The 12,066-nt window shown below is 36.4% G+C and overlaps 1 protein-coding gene across 2 annotated transcripts in view; it reads left to right on the top strand.

The window, feature by feature from the left end:
- LOC110019699 (TSL-kinase interacting protein 1) overlaps positions 1-10,656 on the top strand; it is a 63,351-nt gene extending 52,695 nt beyond the window's left edge. The window contains exons 8-17 of one of the 2 annotated variants that reach the window (XR_002293477.1): positions 7,067-7,151; positions 7,232-7,493; positions 7,630-7,773; positions 7,884-7,987; positions 8,578-8,819; positions 8,915-9,245; positions 9,341-9,730; positions 9,809-9,931; positions 10,024-10,375; positions 10,514-10,656. Coding sequence is in view for 1 of the 2 variants with exons in the window: in XM_020717485.1 (XP_020573144.1) it covers positions 7,067-7,151; positions 7,232-7,493; positions 7,630-7,773; positions 7,884-7,987; positions 8,578-8,819; positions 8,915-9,245; positions 9,341-9,730; positions 9,809-9,931; positions 10,024-10,266 (1,924 nt within the window). In the remaining variant the exon portion in view is untranslated. The other variant, XM_020717485.1, reaches the window with a different exon arrangement.
- Positions 10,657-12,066: the final 1,410 nt, after the last annotated feature.

The raw sequence follows: 12,066 nt of genomic DNA, 5'->3' as shown, positions 1-12,066 counted from the left end.
AATACATGGAATGTAATTTTAGTATTAATAGCTCTAGTGACAGAAGTGTTACTTTGGGTGATCAAATTATTAAAAGGTGTGAACGATTTAGATATCTTGGGTCCGTTGTCCAAAGCGATGGTGATATAGATGGGGATGTTAATAGTAGAATTCAAGTTGGTTGGTTGAAGTGGAGGAATGCTTCGGGCCTTTTGTGTGATAGAAAAGTACCGCTAAGACTGAAAGGAAAATTTTATAAGATGGTGGTGAGACCTGCAATGCTCTATGGCGCTGAATGTTGGCCTTTAAAAGAGAAGCATAATAATAAGTTAAGTGTTGCCGAGATGAGAATGATTAGGTGGATGAGTGGCTTTACACTTAGAGACAAAATGCGGAATGATTATATTCGTGATAGGGTTGGTGTAGCTCCTGTGACAGACAAAATTAGAGAAAGTCGTCTTAGATGGTTTGGTCATATTAAACGTCGACCATTAGATGATCCGATTAGGAGAGTAGATGTTTTAAATTCGACTTGTGTTAAGAAAGGCAGAGGTAGACCTAGGAAGACTTGGGCTTATTGTATTAAAAATGATCTTAATTTACTAGAACTAAATGAAAATATGACACTAAATAGGATGCAATGGAGAAAAAGGATTCATGTAGCCGACCCCACGTAGTGGGATTAAGGCTTTGTTGTTGTTGTTGTTTGTTGTTGTATATAATATATTTATATAAGTATTTTTTATATTAACTCATGGAGATGCAAGCTTCAAACTCCTCAAATCATACACTTCTAGGCTTAAACTCTGGTCAAAAAAGGCGCAAAGCCCCATTGGCACATTGAGGTGCAACTCTTGAAGTATCTCAAAGTATTTTATTCTGCCTCTGATTGAGACGGGCCTCCAGGCATGCACTTCAATTGATTTTTTAAACCACGAATATTATTAATAGCTAATTTTAAATTTATGTTCTGTCTCCAGCTCAATTTAATTTATGGTCCAACCTCCAAGGTAAGTTTTGTTGTAGATTCTGTGACTAGCTCAAATTTTAAGTAAAACTTAATTTTAGAAGCAGCATTATTCTCTAATTATAATCATTTTATAAATCTGAGTTACTCTTATAAAAGGTGCAGAAATTAACATCTTTAATTGTTACGAACTTGATCTTAATGGAACTTTAGTGCTTCTTTGATAGAAGCTTTAACAATAACTGCCTTAGAAATACCCAAAAGAGATGTAGTAGCCCTAATAGAGGATGCTTTATTTGTTTTTCAATCTCTAGAACTCTTTAAAGTCTCGTCTATATCTTTGGTGAATGTAACTTAAATTATGCTAAAATTTTTTATTGTGCTATTTAAGGACATAAATATTAATAGCAAAATAATATCTAGGAAAATAGGGCTTCATATTAAAATTTTAGAAGTAAATAAAATACTCATTTAAATTATGGCTCTTTTGAAAGTTCCTAAATTGATCTTGCAATAGACTTAAATTAAACATAATTAATAAATACTATTCCTTATGTTATGTTTTATTTCAGCTTAAATATATTTTACTTTATTAGCAATAGTTCAGTAAAATGATTGTGCAGTTATTTTTAATTTTATCTTAGTGGTTTTAATTATTAAACATTGTACCTTTTTATTAAAAACTATTCTAAAACTATTCTATCTTATTTATTCATTTTAAAAGATTTCAGGATCATGTCTTCTATTAAATGTAGGAATATTATCATTAGTTTTATGATGATTATGTTGAATTTATCTGGAATCATACATACACTGGCAGACCCACATTCAACTGAGAGGTGGCAGCTTTCTTTATTATGATCTGTAATTTTATTATTTGCTCCCCTAGTGTATATAATTTGCCCCTTGCTTTCTCCTGTTCTCACACACAACACTAGTCTGTGTACACAAAGGAATTGTAATAATGTATGACATGGCATGATTAAATTATTAACATGATTAAATAAATAATGATTTATTAGAACATAAATTAATTAAAATAATATATTAAAACTTATTTTTATATATTTAAACATTTTTAAATAATCCTTGAAACTCGAGCCTCCTTACCGTTTTACCTCCTCAATGAATTAGGCTATGCTTTTACTTTTAAAGAGCATAAGTCATGTTATTTTGCAATGTGGGACAAAAAATGCCTTCCACCTTGCACACAAAAGTGCTCTTAATCTTGGGGCATTCTCGATACTAAAAAGTTGGGGGAGTTGCCCGTAAGAAGCTCTCGGTCACCGGAATCGAAATCCCGTCATCCTCTTCGGAAGGTCGCTTTAATTTACATATAAATTTAAGTTCAGAAAAGTATGAAATCAAACTGACTCCATAATCTTCACAGTTTAAATGAAAGAGCACTCTACCTTAAATCCTATATCTATTCCGAGGGATAAACACAAGACTTGAGGATGAGACTCGATCAAATAAACTAAGAAATATATGACGTCAGTTTGGTCTGCGAAACCATTTTATTTGCCGACAAATTCCCTTATTTAATATGAAAAATTAAATAGAGTTTATTTTAAGTTGAGTTCGGAAAAGCTTCCTATAGGGGCAAGCCCCTATAGTTAATTACATCTTAGACAACCATAGTTACCTAAGAATACTCTCGATAAAAATCAGGAAATGTTATCTTCAAAGATGTCAAAAGGATAGGACTTTTCAACGAAATCGGACAAGGAGGTGTGACAAAGGAATGATTCAAGTTTAAAACATTTATTATAGAATCCAAAGGAAGAAGAACTAGGGGATGTCACAGATCTGAAGGAGAACCTCGGTGACTTTCTAGTCTATCCTATGGTTTGACTTCAGTTTAGAGGAGAAATTATTCAAGTGTTTTATCCTGCTAATTTTATTTATTTAGGGCTTACACTTTCATCCTGCCAATTTTATTAATTATGGCTTATATTTGTGTGAGATAATAGCACAAATAGCCTGAAAGATTTGAGGTTTACCTCGGAATCCTAAAATGAGTTAGGGTTTATATTTCACAACATGTGCCTAAAAGAAAAGTTGAGGGTTTATGTCGCACCACGCGAACGACCTTGAAATCCTATGGATTGTTGTTTAATTCTAAGGAAGAAATGATTTAGTTGGGGAAGACATGTTCTGCTGTTGAACATAGTCGTGCTGCCCACCGCGCTAGCTCCAAGTTCCTTGTCGTGAAGAGTTTAAGTTTTCTAGGGTGTCAGGTTATGATGCCAAATCCAGTGGCTCTATGGTTATAGTTCTTCAGATATTTTATAAGGAACTTGTTGAAGTTGTACAGTGTATAGCATAACAGTAGAGTATGTAGCACAGAACAAACAGTAGAGTATGCAGTAGAGAAAACAGTAGAACATGCGGTGTAAAGGAAAAGTAAGAAGTACGATAGGTAGGTGATTCCCAAGAAAGTAACATGCTGTAAACACAAAGCAAACCTGTATACCTGGGAGATCCGCAGTTCCTTAGGTGTAATTGATGCAATCAGGTACAAGCAACAAAATTTGAGGAAGCAGGCTGAAATGTTTTATATAAATGAAGTAAAGAAGCTTCTCCCAGAAATCTCGAGAAAAATCGTCAAAAGACTCGCGATAAGAAAAATGCGAGGAAATCGACGAATTGACGAATCGATGAAAATCGTTAAAAACACTGGAAAATCCCAAAAAGAGACCACAAGTGCTTTGTCCAAAAAATCCCGAGAAAACATATGAAAAAGTCTAAAAAGAGAGGATCATAAGCACTCGAGTCGGGGCTAGGCTCAACTATATATTAGTACTCGAGGGTCGTCAAAGGCTACACGGTCACCTGGATGTATAAAGCCCGCCACTCAATTAGAAGGGTGTCCTATCGAACCTAACTCAGGAGGGTACTCCTTAGCCCAAACAGGTAATCAACAGGCGGACAACCAATGTTTAAAATGTATTTAAAATTTTATATTTTTAGCATGCATATAAGTTTTAAGCATACAAAAGGGGTTGTATCAATTTTATTTGTAGCGAAAAATATATTTTTGTTTTAGAAAAAGACATATCTGTTCTTATCAAATTTGTTTTTTATTAATTTTGAAAAGTAGTTGTCCACGAGTCGATCGCGCTGTCTGGCGTAGGGCCACCAACAACCTAAGAAGGTTTGGGTTAACTCCCGCTAGTCTTATGTCGGTGAATGATACTGTCATCCTACAGCTCATCGAGTTCTTGAATCGGATCCTGATAGGTTCCTAAATCGGATCCCGATGTCGTAGGATGACATATCATCCCGCTCTATCTCCGGTGTGCCTTTGTCATCACCGCTCTAAGCCCCAAAATAAAATCGACCTACTTGCGACCTTGCTTGATGGTTTCACGTATAACAAAAGACTATACGTGGACACTTATGTATCAGACATAAGCATAAAAAACCGAACCAAGAAGCAAGAAAAAAAAACAAAAATGGGGTGAGAGAGAGGAGGGATTGATCCACCTAAAACATCGAAAAGAACGAAGAATGAATCAGCTCTTAAACTTGTAACGAAAAGACCTAAAACGGTAGGTCCCAGGATCAATTGAAAGGAGGACAGCAACTAAGGCTCTTGGCCAAGGCAACCCAAAGGATCAAGAGGCTCACGGCTAAGGTAGTAAACATCCAGCAAAAGCACAACCGAGCTCCAAACTAGCTCACGGGTAAAGGCCAAAACAAACTAATCCAAAATCCCTATAGGAAGCTCACGGCTGCAGATGGGAAGGTGGAACACAACACAACAGTCCCACGGATGGGGGACAAAGAAGAAACAAACCTATATGTACTAATCTCACGGTTAGAGGGCATAACCAAAAACCCCAAGGACAGTGTCCACCGAGCAAGTCTTGTGACCAAGGTAGCAAAAGGAAAACCACCCCAGGTATTGCCAAAGTGTTGCCTTTGATATACATAAGAGAGTGAATGGACAAGCCTTCATAAATCATCCAAACTGGCTCAAATTTTCATAAGAAATATGCTCAATTTATTTTGATCACCTCACTCTATAGATAGTGCAAATACATATATTTTTGGATGGCAAACTTGATTCATCAACAACATTCAAGTCACCCTAAGTTCAACAGGAAGAGCCAAACAACCCTAGATGACCTACCAACAAGTTCATGGGCGGAACTAAGAGCAAGCATGGACCAACTCCACTACAAGCCTTCGGGTAAGAGAATAATTGAACAAAACAGACCCCCAACAAGCTCTCGGGTAAGAGCAGAAAGAGATACAAAACAGGCCCCCAACAAGCTCTCCGGTAAGAGCAGAAAGAGGGCACAAGACATGCCTTCAATAAGAGCAAGGAAGACGCAAAACAACCTCTCCAACAAGCCTTTCGAATAATGACAGCACAAAGCACAAGTCAGGTCCCACGACAGGGGTCATAGCCCAACACAAACTCCCAAGACTAGAGCTGCAGCCTCCACAGCAAGGTAAAGCAAGGTAAACCAAGAGGTAAACCAAGGCTATTCACGGGTAGGGAGCAACTAAGCATTGAAACTGAATCCCCAAAACAAGCCCTGAAACAAATATCCCCTCCAGCATACATTGCAAGCATAGAAAACAACAATAGAGGACCAATATCGACCCCCAAACCGAGTCACATATCACACTAAAATGTGGTCCGGGTAAGTATCAAGTTGCAGCCCCATAATTTTTCAAATTAAGCCCTCAAAACAAAATAGAGACTGACCATCATAAGGCGAAGCAGAACCCCTCACAAGGCTAAAACCGCAGTCCAGCATAAAGCCAACCGTGAGACCCAAAACCAAACCATTAGAGCAAGGTGAAACCGAGCCCAGCAGGGGCCAAAACTAAGCCCAACATCAAAATAATACATAGCTCTGCAAGCATTCAAATCCCCAAGCTGATTCATCAAAACAGAATAAAATCGAGCCATTACAAGGCAAAACCGGGCCATCCAAAGGCTAAAGAAAAGTCCTCATGCCTTTAAAACATCAGTATATGGAGCCAAGATAGGTTTTTAAACTATAAAAGCAATATAGAAAGTATTTTAGGCCACCAATTTTTCTAAGCATGAATCAACTTCCCTCAAACATCCAAGCATGAAAGATGTTTCCCCTCGAGGGGTCAAACCAAACTATTAAAGCAAACTATAGAACCTTTCTCAAATCAAAGCGAACTTCATAACATGAATTTTAAGGAAAAGAAAGTTATAAGATGCCAAAACCGAGCCCCCAACATATATGAAGGGCCAAATAAATTCTCCAACATCTCATGCTAATTTAGAACAAATGAGGAGTTTCACGATACATATCCCAACATGCTTGAGAGAGGAGCCAACATAATCTCAAAGCCACATTTTAACATTTTTGATTTGCCTTGAACAAAAAGAAAAGAGAGGAGCCAATAACATGCTATACTTTCACCATTTTAAGCAAGTAATCAAATCTAACTCCTAAAACATGCTCACGTTTCTATCTTTCACATGTTGAGGTGACAAATATTTCAAAATATAGGTGCAACACAAGGCTAGCATGTCATACCAGCCACAACACCAAGCTCGAGGATTCGACAGAGAGAAAACCGAAATATTTTCATTTCTTTAAATAATAATTTAATTAACATTTATTAATATAATAAGTTTGTTCCCCACACCCCCAACCAAAATTTGAGGCTGGTTCTACCCCTTCAGACATATACTAATTTTGTTTATCTTATGTTGTTGCCGCAGTTCTATAGAAATTGCATCTGCCCAGTTGATCTTTTCACCGATTCTAATCATGAGCCCTATATTTACAAGACATTGTAGTTCCCTTATATATATGCCTCGATAGTCCTACTTATAAACAAATGAAAAAAAAAAACAATTATGATAAATCTGGCAATGTTTTTGCAAGACAGTTCTCAGTAACTCAGTGTTTTTTATTATTTTTTTTAAAGTACAAATCCTGTGGGATTCTAAAACCTATGAAGCTACAACATTTGTATTCTATTACTGTTTCTCAACATAAAGACCCCCAGAGTGTGTTATTAATATATTTTTTATTCTTTTTTTCATCTTCAGAATTACTTCAATATTGTCCTTTTTTTAATCGCATACAAATTATATCAATACTTTCTTGACAGGTGGTCCCTACTTGAAAAATATAGTTGTACTCCTTCAAAGTTGCATCGCAAACCTCGGAGATTCAAGATATTTATAGAAGCTTTGGTGTGGCCCCCATTTTGAGATTTAGTTATCTTTGATATGAGCTCTAGGAAAAAATAATTGAATATACTAATTTATTACAGGAGAGCCAACTTCTCAAAGACCGAAATAAAGCCAGAAGAAAACGCCCTTGCCAAGGAGAAAATTGCTTAGAAACTTCGGCAACTTGGAGGTTTTCAGAACATGATTTTGTTGGGGTAAAAGCTGTTGTTGCAGATGCTGAAAATACCCCAAAAATAGGAATTAACAGAGGGCCTTCCATGAAGCGTAATACAAATTCTAATGTCAGCTTCAGCAAAGGGGTTTTCCCTGCCACTAAAGCTACTGGACAAAGGCATAGAACTGGTAATTTTTAGGCTTTAATGTCTAGTTCATCAGCAGCACGAGAAGTTTTGGTGTCTGCTATCTAAGCAGATAAATGATTATAGGGTGTTTTTTTAATTGAATAAATCAAATGTTTTGACTATTATTAGTGATTTAGGTCTTGTAGAATCTGCAGCATATAAACGATGGGAGAAGGCTGCAATGGCTGGGGTTTCCTTGGTTGCTGATGCAGCTGAGCAATTAGAGCGTGTTACCAACTGCGAGAACAGCACTTCGACTCAGGATATGCATAATTTTAGTGGTAAAGTATTCCTATTATATCTGATTCGTGTTCATGTATTCGGGAGCCCATTTGGAGCTTTGGGTAATCTTTTGTTGGATAACTTTTCTACTTTTTGCTGTATGCAACAGGAGTTGGCTCTCATCGGATTGGAGAAACAGTCGTGCAGACACGGGAGAAGTTGAAGCTCCAATTGTTTCCCGTCGATGAGGATACTCGGCAGAGAATTGAGAAGGTATGGCTAAACCTTTCATTTTTTTTTTTACATATTAAACACCTAAACAATCATATTTACGTGCATACCATTCAAATCTTTGGCATCACATAAAAAATATTACCATTACTATCTTTTTAAAGGTAAAATACACATTTTCATGCACGAGTTTATGATAACAAATGCTTTAAGTGTAAATATCAAATGTTGGGCGATAGAAATGTATATGCATAAGAATTGTGTGGTATGTATGTAAGTTTTATTTTATTTTTTTCCCTTGCTCTTGATAAGTCTGTCTAAATTCTATCTAAATGCAAGCGTGAAATATTTAGTTGATGACATTTGAATGATTAGGACTCTGGCAGGCCAACTACTTTTCCAAAGCTGGCCATTCCTCTTTGCACTTTCTAGGACAATTAGAAAGTGACTTTTTAAAATGCTTGAACGAAATATAATTTAGATCGTTAATACTTACAGGTCCTTCGCTGATTTTAATAATCATAAGGAACTATAGCTTCTCCACAAACAACTTATTCCTCGATTTGATTTTTGTAAACTTGTTATTGTTTTGCCTGTCACTAATCCTTCCTTTTTCACTTTTCTCTTAATAGGGTGCAAACAATCCATTCTTGGAACTTACATTGAGTGCTCGGAAAAGAATATCTTCAGTACTTGAGCATCTCAATCGTAAATGGGGCACGGATACAATAGGTTCTGCAGAGCTCTTACTTTTACCATACAACATTCAACAGGGTGACATAGCCAGATGCCAAAGATGGACCATAAAGGATGCTGATTCCACTGCTGCTGATGTGCATGCTGCCGTTGGAAATCCTTCCGTTTTCCGACTAAGGTTTATATGGTTTTTTAGCATTTTTCTACAATAAATGGCTCAGAACAGTTCTTACGGAGGTGCCGAAGTTCTTACTTTTGTAATTCTTGGTTAAGGTATTGCTGGTTTTCTGGGCATGAACCTGGAGCAAGATTATCTAATTCAACTTCAGCTCCTGATTCTGATGACTATTTTCACTCGGAAGATATCATTAAAAGGTTCATCCCTCCTGGTGCATCAGAAACCACTCATTTCTGTTGCACCTCCAAGCTTGTAGGAGAATCTTGTAATGGTTCTCCTTTACCCTCTGCTACATCTATTACTGAGATGAGAGCTCAAAGTGATACTCTAAAACTAAAAGATGGTCTCCCAGAGTCATCAGGAAAATCACCTTCATTGAATGCATATAGAGCTAAAGAAGGTTCTGGAAACCAGGCAGAAGATATGGTATGTAGCTTCTAAATTCTGATAGTGAGAAAACAACAACTTTTATATGAAGCATTCTGTCCGCTTTGTAACATGTTGAAGCACCTACCATGCAGTCTGATCCAGCAGTAAGGTGCAGTTCAGATCTCTTGGCTGGAGAGTGGGCCGATAGTCTAACAAATATTAGCATCGGGGATCTATTGTTAGAGACATCAGAAGCTTCTTCTCAGCAAAATTCTCTTTGCCTTCAGCAGACTTCTTTTAGCTGTGATTCATTTGATGCTGCAGTTGCAGCCCATAGTTATTTCCCTCAGTTTTCAGGTTTGGGAACTCAGGCTCCAGTTGTTTCTATCTGGAATGCTGAAGAAACATGTGATGAGTTTTCCTTCAAAACATCTCCAACCCTTGGGGAAAAGGGCTTCAATCTCAGCACCAACGTCTCACCGAGAGTTTCTAGAGATCCTGTTGATATGAATTCGCCAGGATTGGTGGATCGTTATGTTGAGGTAAGTTTAATAAATATTATTAGATCATTCTGCTTATCAAAAGGTATCATGTCTCTTATTTCTCTTAATACTACATAGGATTTTAAGAAGTCTCGACACTCAAATGACAATCCTAGTGATGAGCCTGAATCTGATAACCCTTCAGCCTTTTCCTGCAAACAGGAACCAGTTAAAGATGTCTCTCTCACAGACTTGTATTGGGTACTTATTCTTGTTTCCTCCTATATTTGTTTTTAGAGACTTGTATTATATATTTATTTAAGCTTTTCTCATCTACTTTTTTCCATCTGCAGCCAGATTCTTTAGGTTCTTTAGGGCAGCTGGACTTGGATTTACCATTTTCAAGATACCCATCGCAGGATATTTGCTTTTCTGAAAGAAGTATCAGCCAAAGTAGCTTTAACGGCATGATGGCTGGTTGTCTAGATTTATTTCAGAGTGGTTCACGCTTAGGTACAGAAAAAAAGGAGATAGTTGGTACAGTTGAGGAAGCTTCGGGCTTTGATGATGAGAAAATGGCCTTAGAGGATTGCTAACTGATTTGTATGTATTTTATCATTTTACTGAGTTAAGCTCAGGTTTAGATGCTGGATCTAACTGAGGTTAGGATGGATGCGGCACTTGTAATCTATGGGTAATGGACAGGTATAGTAGCTGATTCGAGTAGATATACGTCTAATTCAGTATCCTAGTATCATTATTTTATGTACAGATATGAACCACCTCTCTTCTGTAACGATCCATCCCGAATGTTTTAACTTTTTTTTTTTTCTGAATCTTCAGGAAAGCAAAGCTTGTATAAGAATTGAAGTTTTTAACCTGCTAGATTCTAATTGAGGTAAGCATCTTATATTTGTTCTAAGTCAACAATATTTTGTGCTATCAATGGTGATGGAAACATGCCTTGGGTTCCTGTAGCAGCAACGTTTTCTGTTTTCGTTTCCATTTCTTAATGGCAAGCATCTGAAATTTTCTGAATTTGGGGGCCCCGTGGATTCCCTGTATGCGAAATTTGTTTGTTTGGTTCGGAGGAATTTGAAAGAGGTGAAATGGAAATTAATATGCCAAGGAAATTAATTTGAATTATGTATTTACCAAATTGTTTGTTTGAGCAAAAGTTAAAAAAAGTCTTTTGCTTGATGAAAATTTGAGTTTTTTTTTCTTTTTTTCTTTTTGTTTCTTATAGAGGGATCTAAATTTTGGTAAGAAATTAGAATAATGTGCTTGTTCATATTAATAAAATTAATTTAGTTATATGGACAAATCTCATAGTTCGTTACTTCAATGGGTTTATAAATATGTAAAAACTCAAATAGCCATGCCAATTAGCTATATGGATATTGGGGTGGATGATGGTCAAAATTATAGGTGACTGACTATTAGTTTCAGTAATTGTGGTCCATGTGGAATGTAATAATCTCATTGATGACAACCCACTAGACAACGATGGCTGGATCAACGCTAATATGAGTCAACCTGTTGGGAAATAAACAGTAGTTTTGAGAGCTATGATTACTTCCAGGCGAGGTTAATATGAATATTCATATTGAAATCCACTTCACAGCTGTTATAGACATGCTTGAGTCAAGATTATTAAGGGGCAGCTTATTTGGTGTGGTGGCGTTTTGAAAACTCACATGGCCTGTTTGGATAAATTGCGTTTTGGCAGTTTATGTGTTTTCTAAACGTTGAAAGCGGTGTTTTCACACCGCACCTGTCTAGGTATGGTGGCAGCTTTCTGACAGCGATCTGACATTTTCAAAATAATAAAAATTTGTACTCATCGCACTTAGATTATCACCAAATTATTTTTAATTAACTTAGCTGCTCCAAACAGATAGTAAATTAGAGTGGACACTCCTCTAATTGGATAACATTAGCTCTCATGGGTAGATTGCTTGCTAAAACTTCTTCAAAGGAAGGTATTAATCTACCAAGTGTACTATGTTGAGTAGATTATTGATAAAAGTGATAAAAACTCTCTACCATATATAATAGAATAATTAAAACGTTTTGACTTATTTAACTTGGTATACCTAGGTGGAAAGTCTTACCTATATAACCTAACCTAGTCAACCTTAGCTACAAAAAAACCTAATCATATTTATAGATCAAGTCAACCCCATTTTTTACCATGGGACTTCTTAAAAGCTTTAAGAACCCCAATAAAAAAAAAGGAATTATACTAATTATCTAGATTAGATGTACATATAGTATGGATAAAACCTTACAACTATCAAAAGTCAATATAGTAAACCAAAGCCTATAAATATGAAATTGACTATTTTAAGCTAATGGTTGGCCATGCCTATAAATATCAAATGGAACATTTTAAG

This window comes from Phalaenopsis equestris, unplaced genomic scaffold, assembly GCF_001263595.1.
Source record: "Phalaenopsis equestris unplaced genomic scaffold, ASM126359v1 Scaffold000070, whole genome shotgun sequence".
Lineage (NCBI taxonomy): Eukaryota > Viridiplantae > Streptophyta > Magnoliopsida > Asparagales > Orchidaceae > Phalaenopsis > Phalaenopsis equestris.
This window is presented reverse-complemented; position numbering and strand designations above follow the sequence as displayed.